Raw genomic sequence first — 14,855 nt, 5'->3', positions numbered from 1 at the left:
ATATCTATCAAGTGTGCCCTCTGCAGGAAACAGCTCTGTGCAAGTACAGGATTCCACTGGTGCGCCTGCACAGGGGCCATGAAGAACTGACTTTATTTGAAGGGATGGCAGTTGGAATTTGTAGGGAGGCTTTAGCAGCTGCTAAACTTTGTAATTCCTTCCCTCAAGAGACAAGCATGGCATAATCCCTACCAATCTTCTAGAACAAGTTCAATATATTTCTATTCTGGAAGGCCTTCTGAGTTAAATTGACAAAGGGATGGCGCCTGCTTGGCTGTGCGGTGCCTGATGTTTTATAAATTGACTGTTCTAAACTGGATGCTACTAATTGAATTGTATTGCTTGTAATTCTGCATTTTAACTTCGTTAGAGCCCCGGGGGCCTTCCAAGGCCAAAAGGCGATCTAATAAGAACACAAATAAGTGCCTCAGCCAGGTCGTTTGTTCCTAGTTGCGTAGTTCTCTCTCTTTAATTATGCCTGGATTATTCCTTGCACATATGTGCCAAACAGTGTGCAGATGATAGAACACCAAGCCAGCAGGATGGACACACGTGACACAGGACTGGTGTTTAATCTTCCCCTTTAACAAAATATCAGAAGTTAGTGCCAAGGAAAGTGGAATCCCATGACCTGAATGCGCAATGCAAATTACACAGATGTGCCTAGATTTTCTTAGTTTGTATAATTTCATCTGCTCCTACTCAGCATGGGCAGAAATCTGGTCCAGCAACTCCTCTGTCTTTGAAGATCTGAACTCCACCAGCAGTGCGTTGATGTGCCTCAAGCAAAATTACCAAGTGCTTTCCCGTCACACCTAAAACATTGCCATCAGATCACAGTTGCAAGCTATAGTTCCTTACAGAAGCTGCAACATTACGGAGTAGTGCAGATTCATTACCAAAATCTAATTATATCTTTAACTGGGCCCTGGACTGTAGTTGACACCTTTACCAGCGGTAACAGGGTTAAACCTATACTGACTTCTCACATTTTACCACATGAATAAGATCACTAAGGTTCTGCTGAAATAAAGACTTAACTACTCATTCATATAGTTCTTTTCCTGAACACTCAAAGCCCTTCATGTACACTTTCATTAGAAACAAAACAATCACACACACAAGGGGTCCATAATCCTTGCTCAGTGTGTACCCTGCCCCAATCAGCTGCTTGGACTGGCCTTCCATACACCTTCCATACTTCTCCAAAAACAATCAATCTGATAGGAGAGATTCTCAGGAAGTCAATTATCAGCAGAAATTCTCAGGAAGCCAATATCTATGGCCAATGCTGAGTTTGGCAGCTTCCTTGAGATCCTGGTTTAAGAAAAAGCACACCTTTGTCCTTTCCCCAATCAGAAATGAATGTATGAGGGCTGCCTTTTGCCGAGGAAGACCATTCGTCCGTCTCTCCTGATTGGCAGATAGTGGTCTTGCCTGAGAGCCTTTTCATTAAGGCCTCCCATGTACAAAGCATGTGCCCTTCCCGTTGAGCTTTGGTTCCTCCACAGATCAAGGAACAAGGAGTGGGGATCCCACTCCTTCAAGCTGTGTTCAGGTACAGAGAGGCACTTAGAAGATGGCAAGAATGGTCCCCCCCAATTTAAAGGAGAATTAGCATCCCAGGCATTTCTTTCTACAGTCCTTTCTCATATCCTCCAAGACAGTTCAAACTTACCTTTAAAACTAAAATGTAAGTGGGTGCAAACCTGAGCTTGCAGCCACAAGGCTCCTACAGATGCACCTTAATGATTGGATGCCACTTCCAAGTAAGCTTCTGCTCAGTGGCAACCATGTAAAAGGGCACTGCAAAATCTGCAGAGAGTCAATTTGCCTAGCACCAACAGTCATAACAGCAGCCTCTCCACAGTGGAGAAAACATTTGTGTTATTTTCAAGAGGCTGAGACCCAGCAGGAAGCGCAGCAGTTGCACTACGGCAATTCTCAAGTGTAGGATCCTCTTTAGCTGCTTGCTAATGATTTCAGGATACATCCCATCATAGCCAGAAGGTCAAGAAACATACATTTCTTACAAAGGAAACTCTTGCAAGGGTCAGACTGCCATCAAAAGATCTCTGTGTGGCACTCCCCCCCCCACCCTCAGCCTGGGCATTCCAGATACATCTCTGCTTGTATGTGAAGTTCATTTCAAGAAAGTCTGCCCCATATTAATATTTTGCATGTTTTCAGCCTCACGTGGCCATGTCATTTTATTGACATGCAAGAGTAGGCTCCATAAACTAGATAACACATTTTCTTTCTAATGAAGCATTCTGCTTGTTCAACAAGGTCAAAAGGAAATTTATTCAGGAGTAAAAATTCTACTGGAGAAGCCTCCCCCTACGGACTTTAAGTCCTTTAAAAAAAAAATTCAGAAGGCTGAAGAGGGCTTGTCTCTTCGATTCAGATGCAGGTACTGAGGGGAGGGGAGGTTGAGCGGCTGACAAGCGGCCTCAAAACAGGTTTCAATGCTGCCAAGGTTGCAGGCGTGATCCTGTCCACTTCCTGGCTAGGAGACCCCCCCCCAGGAATCTGGTGTGCATCAAGTCCCTTGAAGGAAGAGAGAAATACGAATGGTATAAAAGCAGGGACGGCACGCTGATCTCCTGGCTTTATTCAACCAGATTAATCAAAGGAACAGCCTCCACAAAAAGAAGCAGGGGGTGGTTACTAATGGTTGCAGCAGTATCCGTTCGTTCTAACTCTGAAGGTTCACGGGAAGGCTTGAAGCAGTACTTCTTTCCATCGGTTGGTAATGGAAACAGAAAAACCTGGGCTGGCTAGCTTACTCAGTCACATTACAAAAGCCCCTTTTGGTGCCTAAATTAAGAGCGGTCAGATGTTCACAGTGAAGATGACTGAAGCTTTGTGCCAACAGCATGAAGCCGAGTCAGGAAGTCTCTGTGTTACGTTTCTCTGCAGCCATGAACTTTTTGGGCAACTCAGAGCACAACCAACACTTTTCAAATCCACATTTGCATTGCGAATGTGAGCCTGCTGGTGCGGGGAGGGCAGAATACACATTTAAATAAATAAATAAATAGCTAAATAAATAAGAGCATTACAACCTTGCCGGGATGGCTGCTGTTATGACTACTGGTATAAAATGTGCACTGCACTCTGAAACCCCCAAAAGAGGTACGGATGAGAGAGGACATTGCCTGATCTGACTGGCACGCCCTGTAAAAACCTAGGGCCCTGGCACTGTCTGTTTATCAAGATTCCCAGGCAACTGGCCTGAGGACAGTGCAAGGAGAAAGGACACCACAAGCTTAGCAAGCAGCGCTGTACGGCTTTAAAGAGTGCCTGAATGTCCTTTGGAGTCACAGGCAGGTTAGCTAAAGGTAGAGAACAAAACTCTTGCCTGGAGAGCTGCAGAAAACAGGCAGGAAACCTCCCGGAGTGTTCAACTGTCTAGCTTAGTCAAAATCGGACCTTAAAACAGCTGGATTTTCTTCCAAGGAGAGTATGAACAAGGAGTCACAAGGGGAATGTCTCATCCACGAGAGGGCAGCAGACACTACGCAAGAACAGCCACCAGCAGCCTTGTGGCAAGAGCTCAGCAAAGGAAGTCAAGAGTTCCTATCTAGCCCCCAGCTTGACAACACTGGGAAACATTTCTGACCTGCCTAAATCTACATAGACCACACCACGGATCCACTCATATATTCTTTGCAGTCACTAGATAGAGAACACACTAGCCCTCTTCAGAAGACATAAACAGGGTGCCAACAGTGCATACAGAGGGGGAACAGGAAAGAGGGTACTGGTCCTGCCTACACATGAGCACCAGACGGCGAGCACAGTGCCCCATGCATGTACGTACAAAGAGTACGCCTGCCTGCACCACGCTTATATTCATGCATTTGTATTTATTTACAGCCCGCTTTTCTTCCCAGTTGCAACATGAAGTGGCTTAAGAACATCATTCTCCCCTCCTCTGTTTTCTTGCCATAACCACCCTATGAGGCTGGCCAGGCTCAGAGTTTGTGACGGGCCCAAGGTCACCCAGCAAGCTTCCATGGTAGAAATGGGGATTTGAACCCAAATCTCCCCAGATCCTAGTTCAACACTCTATCCACTATGCCACACCGGCTCTATTGTGTGTAGACTGGATGAGCAACACGTTTGCTCTCATCCCTCTGCCATGCAAACTGTTGCAAACTGTGCTGCACAAACACCCAATCAGTACAACATTAATTAATTTTAAAAGAAACTTAACAAAAGCAAAATGAAGCTAGCCATCTAGAAATCCTTCCTGCAAGAAATCTAGGATGGAAGTATGTTCAGGCCACTGTTGTATCCACTTCTTGCAGGCATACAAACAATGGAACGTAACAGGAACACGGAGACCTGACTCTCTCCAAAGTCACTTATGAAACAATGCTCAAAAGAGCTGGGCACAACTAGAGCACCAGACTGGTCTTGTTCTCCAAAATCAACAAATGAAACACCAGCCTGCACTTGGGATGGGGGGTGAAGTCCATTTTGCAACAGGGACTGACTGCGAGCTTTGTTTTTCACAAAGCATACACATTTGTTATCTCAAATACCCTTCCAGCTTTGATTTCCTGCTTTTATTAGATGCAGCCATTCCTAACGTTTCTGTCACCAACTGCTCTAGATACAAATCCGGATAGCATGGCAGACATTTTATAGCCAAGTTGTGGTCAGCCACTAACTATAGGGGGAAATCAGGCTGTGGTTTTACAAATACTTGGAATGGCAGAACCAAATCTATTTAGTGGCTTCTAGAAACATCCCACAATGATTGCTTGCCTTTTCCTTTTAACCACTGGAGTGGGGAGCGGCGGAGTCTAGGAAAAACCAGCACACTGAGACATCGCAATAAAAGTGTAATCAGTTTGTCAGCCCTCGAGACAAGTTCTGTTTTTAATACTGCTGTAGAAAACATGGGGGGGGGGGAACCAAAGATGTTTAAAAAAACAGAAAAAAAACCTTGGATATGAAAATATCAAGGTCAATATCAAAGAAGCTAAAAATAAAGTTACAAAATCTTTACTCAAATTGCATTTAAAATCTGTGCATTAAAATCTATTAACTTTGGTTACATATATGAGTACTTTCCCGTTGTAAAAATGTGTAAAGAACAATTCCACTTAAACACATGGGGATGTCACACATTTATAGGCATCTTTCAAGTGACCTGGTACCATTGTCTATAACATCAAATACATGTAAACCAATCCAAAATTTGGACAATTTCTGTATATAAGCAGAGGGGTTCTCTGTACTTATTTTGTAACTGTATTATTCAGTTGTCTATATGCCTCCTTAATATAATCATTTGCATCCCACATAACAACTGTACCTCCTTTATCAACTGAAAAATGATACGTTTAAGAGCACAAAGCTCTCTTAAACTATGCCATACTGGTATTTTTATATGGGTTAATTTCTTTAGTTCCTCCAAAACTAACTCCCGAAAAACCATAACCCTTGGATTATTAAGTGGAGGGGTGGTGGCGGCTGAAGTAGTTCTTGATTTAAATATATTATTAATGAATGAGCAAGGAATGAGCTTTCGAGAGTCAAAGCTCAAACACTGGAAATCTAGTTGGTCTTTTAGGTGCTACTGGACCCGAATCTTGCTCTTCTACAATAGACCAACACGGCTGCTCACCTGAGATTATTAGTTAATGAGGCATTCATCTTTTTGTCCTTATCTTTAAAGAAATCAGCAAGCCTAGTTTTTCTGAAAAATTGCTGGATTTCTTCATTAATTTTTAAAAAATCATGTCGATGTGCTGCAACAAATGAGAACCCCTTCTGTAATACTGGTATTTCCAGTTCTGGAAGGTTCACCCCACTAAGATTAACTACTTCTGGTTTTTAAAGGATTTTCTTGAATCCCCTTTTGGGTTCCTGAATTCTGCACCTTGTGCCTGTTTTCCCTAAAAAACTACTGTCAGTCCTCCTATAAGTGGAGCTGTTATTATTAGTGGAAGAAAGATGAAATGAGTTACCAGATAGGCTATCATCTAAGGATTGCTCTTATCAGTGTCAATGGCTTTATCAAAGGAAACAGCTTTTTACTTGCGGTATCATGTCTATCTGCTGGCCATTCATAGACCCCCTTTTCCTCATAATCTTTTAAATCTCTTTGGAATGTCTTCAGTTTTGCCTCCTTCAGTTCCAATAACTGTTTTTTAAATTTCCTTACCATGTGAGGTAATTCCTTCCATAAATTCAGCATCTTCTACTGTCCCTTGAATATTTTCTTTAATGTGCTGTGTACCCTGTTCCAGGTTAGGGGTGTGCAGCCCGAAAAGATTTGGGTTTCCCGCTTCGGGTTTACCTGGCGACCTGAAGCCCAGCTGATGACCCTCCCGCTCTCTCTCTGGCCAGGTACGTGGGTGGGGGGTGGAGGAGTTGCCCCAGGGGGGTGGGGGGGTGAAGCAGTGGGGCCCTTTAAACTCAGCCCTGAAGCTTTCCGAAGCATTACGAATGCTTCGGAAAGCTTTGATTCGGATATCCCAAATCTTTACGGATCGGGTCCGATTAGCGTATTTTACCTGAATCAGAAATTCGAAGCACACATCCCTAGTTAGGACTTTGTGCTACAGCAGTTTCAGACAAAAGGGCCATCAAATCCATTGAATGCTTAGTCAAAATAGCAAAGGCCCCTCGTATGTTCCCTTATAGTGAGGTTTAAGCAAAAGTGGTTTGCTATTTCGACTAAGTGTGCAATGGATTTGATGACCGCTTTGACTGAAACTGCTGTAGCAGAAAGTTCTAACCTGGAACAGGACACGATTGATTAAATTTGCCTGAACTATAAGCCTTTTGGCCATCCCTGAAACTGTCCCCAAGGCCTCTTCATTCAGCAGAGACTTTAGAAACTCTCGTTCAAAATGAGAAAAGCAAGAAGGGCCACATCTGGTTCTTCATTTCGACTAGATGCTCAAGTTCAAGTGGGGCTCCAGGAAGAAGTTTTATAATGGCAAAACAATAACCCTCTATAGTTGTCAGTGTGCTGACAAATTATATAGGAGTTTATGAGCTTGGACTGCACCCAGTAAGACGGTGTCATCTCTTCCAATATCCTGCAGGAAGTGCCCACAATTGACCAAGATTTCACAACCAGACATTCTGATTTTGCTGTCGCATTTCTTTTGCATTTTAATCCCCTCCCACTCAACAGTTTGCAGAAAATCGACCTCCTGATTCAGGTCAAGAGGTTCAGGCACACAGTAGAGATCAGTGTGGTGGGAGACTCAGGCCTGAATCCCCATTCTGCCATGGAAGATTTCTGGGTGACTTTGGGCCAGTCACACACACAAAGCTTAACCTACCTCCCAGGAATGTTGCGAGGATAAAATGGAGGAGTGGAGAATGTTCTCAACTTGCTTGATCTGGCCACAATTTGGAAACACCTCTTTAACAGAAAGGTCATGGCTCATGAGAGTTGGCTCAATTCTCAGGGCCACAAGGATCCAAGCACAGTAACAGCAACAACATTCGATTTATATACCATCCCTCAGGACAACTTAACACCCACTCAGAGCAGTTTACAAAGTATGTCATTATTATCCCCACAACAACAAAAACCCTGTGAGGTGGGTGGGACTGAGAGAGCCCCAGAGAGCCGTGACAAGCCCAAGGTCACCCAACTGGCTTCAAGTGGAGGAGTGGGGAATCAAACCCGGCTCTCCAGATTAGAGTCCCACGCTCTTAACCACTACACCAAACTGGCTCTCAAACTACTACACCAAACTGGATACGTCAAAGCAGAACAAGGCCTGGGTCCAAATAATTAGAAATCCTCCTCCCATGCAAGACTGCAGCCCCACTGCTTCTGAACTACTTTCACTAGCAACTCCGTTGGGTTTGCAACATTTGAGTTTTATGGGAAACAGCGGGAAAGACAACTGTGGTGTCGCAATGGCTTGGAGAATTGGTGGGGAGACTGCTAAGCTGCAGTGGCAGGGGAGGAGGCATTTTGGTTCAGCAAGTCATCTGACTGTCCTGGAGCCATTAAAGCAGTCTGGTCACCAGGCCAGGAGCTGGCAAAATAAGGCGAACTATCCAGCCCACAAGGCTTGACCAGTGAACCCCTGCTCCACCTCCCCACCCCCCAATCACCTCAAGCAGCAGCAAACAGGCCCAAATCCTTGACAGGGACTGTAGACTATACTAGTGTGTACTGTCTGCTGAGGTAAGTATGCTCTAACCAGTAATTGCTACACCATCTAGCATGTCACGTTTAAGCGTTTAGGTTTTGTTTCAGAATTTGTTCTATGTCTATGTGTTTACAAAATATCTGCAATCCAAATTCTATTGCACTGTTTATTGGATGTCCCAGCCACTGGTGATATTGACTTACACTGTGTAAGTCAATATCACTGAGACCCGAGTCTAAGTGAGATAAGCAGACTATAAAGGATGTAAATAAATTTTAAAAAATGCTGTGCCTCCCGCAGAGACTGTCTGCACTGAATGCTACACTATATATATATATATATATATATATATATATATATATATATATATATATATATATATATATATATATATATATATATAAAAAAAAAAAATAAAAAAAAAAAAAATAAAAGAAGTCTCCTGGAACTCCTACCTAGAATTTCTAAGCAGCCAGTTAAATTGCTACAGGGTGTTATTAAAATGATCTTGAAATAACTTGGCTGACAAAAATGGCATGTTTGCCTGCCACAACCTGCTCCCTCCTGATCTCAAAACCCTGTTTGACTCCATGTGCTCTCATACCTGGTCTCTCTCCTCCCGCTGGCGACTCTCTTCGGCTTTCCTCTGAATATCTTCCTGGATGGCACGGGCAATTTCAGAGTCACTCTCTTCGCTGTACACAATGGGATGAAGAGAGATGGAAAGAAGCAATTAAAGCAGCCACTCCTTGCCTGGCTGGGTACAAAATTAACAGAACACTAGATGGGCCATTTCTGAGTTCTCAATGGTCAGACTCGGTTGGTCTCATTGGGTTGGTTCAGGCTAGCCTGATCTCATTAAGTCTTAGAAGCTAAGTAGGATCAGCCCTGGTTAGTATTTGGATGGGAGAACACCAAGGAAGGGTCCCTACGCAGACAGACAATGGCAAACCACCTCTGAACGTCTCTTGCCTTGAAAACCCTATGGGACTACTGTAAGGCGTCTGTGACTTGATTGCACTTTACACATACATGCACCTTGCGTTCTCAACAGTATCCAAACCCACTAAAGAAAGGATCTTTCAGAAGCAACCAGTTGCCTTCAACATCCCACTACACACATGCGCACGCATGCACACACACACACAGAGGCCATCACCCTTTACACTGTCCTGTTACACCTAAACCATGCTTGCATTCAAAGCAACCCAAATGTGACACTACAAATCCACGGCTGACTCAACACTGGAACCCCAAATGCATCACATTCCCAGGAATGCAAAATTCGCTTGTTCCGTTTGCAAAAGGGGAGTGCGTCAGAAACAGCCCAAAAGAAAAGTGCGATGACAAAGGGCGACGACCCCTACATTTGCTTCTGCTGCTGAGAGTTATGGAGCTTCCTCTCTTCCTCCTCCATGCCCTGCAGCCTCCTGGCGATCTGGATGTCCTTCTGAACCAGCTGGTTCTTCTGGACGTTGGAGGTGTAATGCTGCTCATCTGCGGAAAAACGGCAAGAGACGGGAAGGCTCTCAGGGGGCACTGCAAGGAAGAAGTCCTCCGTGCCCCTTCCTTCTCCACACTGAGCCAGTCAGTGGTAAACTGTGAGCCCACAGGCTGGGATTTGTCTTTTTAAGGTAAACTGTAGAGCACCTATTCCAGCCGAGCAGCCATGCCAGCCTGTTTTAGCAAAAACAAAAGACGACTTCTTGTGGCGCCTTCAGCATATTGTGCCATAAGCTCTTTGCAGGTTTGAACTCACTTCGCAGGTGCAGTTAAATGAATCCTCCGTCTGCAACAATAAATTTGTTAATCTTTAAAGCGTCAGAGGATGCTTCTTTTGTTTCTTTACTGCACCTAGAAATTTAAGCATGCTGTAAACAAAAGAGGAGACCAATGAACAGAAAACAGCTGCTGTAAAGCAGGGGGAGGAAATCTTTTCATCCTGAGTGCCAAAAAAGCCTGTGCATCCACCTCTGAAGATGCTGATTTCCTGGCACCAAACGGGGAGAAAAGAGTTGGGCTTGGGAGTCAATAAACCCCCATGTGGCAACGTCATTCCTCCCAGCAATTTCTTGAACCTGTACCTTCCATGAGGATGATGAAATCTGCCTCAGGTCAGTCATCGGCCTTTCCTGCTGAGGCCCGACCTTCAGGAATCTTCTTCCTGAGGATGTGAATCTACTGACTAAAAAAACCCACCTCTAAATCTGTAGCATTAAGGAGGGCATTTGGAAGGGCTTAATTTCTGGTTCTTCTGTTTACAGGCGTAATTATGGTCTGAACTGTAGATACTGCTTGAAATGCTTACTGTTGGAATATTTTCTTTTCTAAGTCACCTTTCCCTTCTTTGGGGGGAAAAAGTGGACTATACACATTTTAATTAATTAAAAATGCAGTACGGGTTGAAGAAAGAAGCAACAAGGAGGAAGATGGGCTAGAGGCAAGGAGAGAGAAATCAGTGCATGTGAGGAGGTGGAAAGAACCCTTTTTGAAGGAAATAAGGAGGAAGGGTGCAGATGACGGCTTCTGGCCCCACCTCCAGCTCTGCTCTTACCTTGCCTCTTTTCCCTTACCTACGTCCTGCTTTTTTTATTACTATGATTAGACCTGCTGTCCTATCTTGACACTCAGCTTCATCTGACTGCCTTCCGCTGCCTGGTTATTTCCTTTGGCTGGAGCTGTTCCGCTACTAAGGGCCCCCTGCTAGCTGCTAACTCTGCACAGGCCACTCCCATTCCTAGCACTCCATTTCTGTGGCTGGCCTGAAAGAGAAGTGTCTTTTCCAACCAGCCAGCACCCTGAGGATTAGAAGTAGGGCAGGAATTGTTCCTGGTCCTCTGGGGCCAGAGCGACGGGCAAGGCGGCAAGCTTATTCACCCCTTCAACTAGACCATCCCTAGCCAGGAAACTCTTATGGAACTGCGACCTTCTCCAATAGGAAGCAAGAACCTAATTACCAGCCATTTCTGTAGCCTGTTTCACAGCACACCAAGTGTTTAAAAGTCCTCCTGACATCTACTTTTCTAATGGCTTGGGCAGCGTCTCGCACGCCATCTCCCACTCCCTCTGTTTCCAGAACAAGGAGCAGCAACCTCCCATACTGGAAAGTTGCTATGTTGTTCTTTATATGTCTGCAGGCACAGAGCAGCTCAAGGAATGATCTGAGAGTAAGCAGCCCAGCCTCAAAAGAGAGGCTGGGGCACTCGCAAGGAGACCCGAAGGCTGCTGTTTTCAAGGAAGCTATCTTTTGGTCTAGTCAATTTAACTCCAAGTATTTTTTGCCCACTTTGAAATAAAGGTCACTAAACCAGGGGCTGTATGCCAGGAAAGCTTCTGATTTAAAACCATTCCAAATGAAAAGAGGAGGGGTGGGGGGGGGAAAGCCTTCTGTGAGAGTGAGATTCGGGTCCTTACAGACCAACAAGATTTCCAGGGAATGAGCTTTTGAGAGTCAGAACCCCTTTTGTCAGATACTTGATGAAAGTATCTGGTCTTGAAGGTGCTACTGGATCCAAATCTTGTTCTTCTGCTACAGATCACCTGAAACTATTTTCATGAGAGTATTTGTTTCTATCAGGACTGTTTGCACACAGAGGTTTAACTCTGCCTTGTCTTTCTTACAGCAGTACCATTTCTGGGAGCAACTTGACATCATCCTCTATTCTTCTTCCATGTCCCCCCCCCCCGACTATGCTGTGATCTTTCCAGAAAGATCTTTCTGGAAAGATCACAGTCAAACTGCTGTAGGATGCCATGTGGGTGGGAAGGTACACATTTTTGCACAGTGGCACTGTTTTTCTTGATTCAACCATTGGGGGCTGTCAATCCCCTCCCCCACACTGGAGGGATTTCTTTAATAGCAGGACTTGTTAGATTATTGTAGTGTTACAACATTATGATGACTTATTGACATGATCCACTCGTTCAGTTTTCATTTTTAAAAATTTCATTCTGGAGTTATGAGAATAAAGGTACAGACTGCATATTTCCCCTTCTAATTCTGCAACAAAAAGGGACAGAGACTGTTTTTTTAAAAATAAAAACTGGGAAGCTCAAGACTGTGGCAATAGATCTCTATAACACTATAGTGGTCTAGCAATTCCAGTTTATCAAAAAATCCCTCCGTTGGGGGAGGGGTTTCTGAGACAAGCAAAGTGCAAGGAATGCTGTTGTTTGGGCACCCCATTGCATCTGTGGGTGGCTCTGCATTTGTAGCAGTAACTAGAGCTATCCATGTGGAAGCAGCCTTGGAAATGGAGTCCCACTAAGGAAATGGGGGAGACCACACTTCTGTTACTAAGGCATATTTTTGGGCAGCCAATTATGTTGGCTTCCCCTCTACAATGGCTGGTGAGACACAGCAAGAAATGAAGGGAAGCTTTACCTTCACCACAGCATCTTAATTCACCAAAGCATGCCACAAGGGTCTCACTGGCCATGTGCTTCCAACACTTACGAACTTCCCATCCTAACAAAACAGCCTGATCTAAACAGCCATCCATCACGGTCCCTGGCAGGCTGGGGGAGGAAGGATCAGTGTATTGATCACCCTTCATCACAGCTGTGGGGAAGTCTTGACGTCATGAAATGATTCATTGGCATCAGTGGTGGCAGCCAAAACAATTATGGGATGAACAAGACAACACCTCTGGGCTGTGGAAGGGACAATTCCCCACAAACAGCTGCCAAGAAAAGGCACCTATACAAGCAACCTTGAGAACGTCCCTGAAAATGCTATATCTTCTGATGACAAGATTTGCGTCACTTGCCTCATTAAAATCTACAGGTTTGTGTGACACTGAAACTCTGGACTCCATTTAATTAACCAAATATTATAATGGTTTTTTTTAATGGAACAGAGTGTCAGAGGCATCCCATTCTCGGGCAATCAAGTGCCCCCAATCTTTCAAGTGTACTTCCAAAGTTTGCTTCACTGATAGAGTAGGACAGACATATTCCCAGGCATTTTTTGAAAGTCTTGTTAATCAGTTGGTGGCTCTTGGCCCATTTCTTGGCTGCCTCAGATTTGTCCTCTAGCATTAAATGCTGGAGGAACATCAGGAAGAAAAACACCTAGTAAAAGTTAAAGCACCAGCTAGAGGAGGCTAAAGTTAAGCCTGGTCCATCACCCCAAGTTCCAGCTCTTACTCTCTTGTTCTTGCAGGCAGTAGGCCAAAGCTCCATCTTCAAGGACAGCAAAATCTCGGCAAACTGCAGAGAAAAAGAACAAAGACTTCATCAAGACGGGACTCACATCCACATTACCAGCACAAGCGTTCCCTGTAGGATCTCCTTGAATGTACTCACCTGTTCACCAGCAGCAAATGATCTTGGCCCCATATGCCAAGTTATGCTTGTGCTAAATGCAGTGAGGGTGTTTTCAGACTGGCTCTGGTGATTTAAAAGTGTTCCATACAGGGCTTTTTTTCTGGGAAAAGAGGTGGTGGAACTCTCAAGAGGAAAATGAGGGGAGAAACACATGGGCCCCCTTACAAAACAGCCATTTCGTTCAGGGGAACTCATCTCTGTCTGGAGATCAGGGGGCGGGGCCACTGGACATTAGAGGTACCGGAACTCCGTCCTACTGCGTTCCCGCTGAAAAAAAGCCCTGGTTACACACATCTGTCTTCACTCTTTCACTGGGTGAATAAAAAGAGGCCCTTCTTACTCCATTGAGCATATCGAAAAAGGCACAGCCAGAGGAAGGAGGAAGCATAAATAAAAGCATTTATTATATGGCTAAGCATTTTGATAGTGCTTTTTGAATGTTGAAACCACTTCACAGATATTTTCTCAGTGTTCCTTACAAAACCCCATATAAGGCAGTTAGGCATTACTACCGCATATTGGAGAGGAGAGGAGGTGAATGAGGCCTGCTAAAAACCACCTAGCGATTTCATGACAAAGGCAAGATTCAAACAAAGGACTTCCCATTCCACAGTTCATGTTTTGAGCCATTAGCCACATGGAAACAACTGTACTACAAAAGCGCTAGTGCAGTGGCTAGAGGGCTGAACTAGGTTGTGGGAGACTCAGGTTCAAATCCCTGCAGGGCAATGAAGCTCACAGGCTTGCTGTGTGGGTAAAATGGAAGAGGGACAGACATGTATGTTACCCTGAGCTTCTGGGAGGAAAAATGTATGAGAGACAGATGGAGAAAGAGAAGGGGGGAAATACCATTGTCTGACTGAAGGGTCTCATCTGTCAAAGGCTCAGCAACACCACCCCACCTCCGTGAACACCCTCACCAAGAATGCAGCTAGCCTGCCGAAATCAACAGGTACCTCCCTGCAGAAGCTCTGCCAGAAAATGGGTGTGCTCAACAAAACCCTGCTCCCTGCCACCGACGCCAGCCCCCTCTCCGTGGCGGCATTCCACTGCTTCACAGCTGCCAAGACTTTGCAGCTTGATTATGTGTTGAAAGTTCTCTCTGTGTGCACAGGACTTATCCCACTGTTGACAGAAGCGAAGGCATGAGAGAAGGGAGTTCCTCTCACTTCAGAGGATTACTCAGCGCTAAGGCTCTGACATGGCTTAGTGTAGGGATGGCCAAATGTGTGTGTGGGGAGGAGCATGGGTCAACGAAGCCCCAAGCAATTTCATCAGGCTCCTTACACTGACAGCTCAGCCAAATGGTTACCAAGATATAGTAAGAAGTTTGCCCACTGATTCACTTGAAAGGAAAAGAAAAACATTTTCAAGCTGGAACAC

General features: G+C 44.8%; 1 protein-coding gene across 4 annotated transcripts in view; it reads right to left on the bottom strand.

Moving 5' to 3' along the window:
- LOC129344633 (coiled-coil domain-containing protein 50-like) overlaps window positions 1–14,855 on the bottom strand; it is a 49,915-nt gene that overhangs the window by 18,182 nt on the left and 16,878 nt on the right. For all 4 annotated transcript variants that reach the window (XM_055001432.1, XM_055001431.1, XM_055001433.1 and 1 more), the window contains exons 3-5: window positions 13,293–13,355; window positions 9,512–9,641; window positions 8,749–8,839 (exon numbers count right to left, since the gene is read on the bottom strand). In XM_055001432.1, the coding sequence (XP_054857407.1) occupies window positions 8,749–8,839; window positions 9,512–9,641; window positions 13,293–13,355 (284 nt within the window). The remainder of the gene's footprint in view (window positions 1–8,748; window positions 8,840–9,511; window positions 9,642–13,292; window positions 13,356–14,855) is intronic.

Source organism: Eublepharis macularius, chromosome 17, assembly GCF_028583425.1.
Source record: "Eublepharis macularius isolate TG4126 chromosome 17, MPM_Emac_v1.0, whole genome shotgun sequence".
Taxonomy (NCBI): Eukaryota; Metazoa; Chordata; class Lepidosauria; order Squamata; family Eublepharidae; genus Eublepharis; species Eublepharis macularius.
The sequence above is the reverse complement of the archived record's forward strand: the minus strand, read 5'-3'. Positions and strand labels throughout refer to the sequence as shown.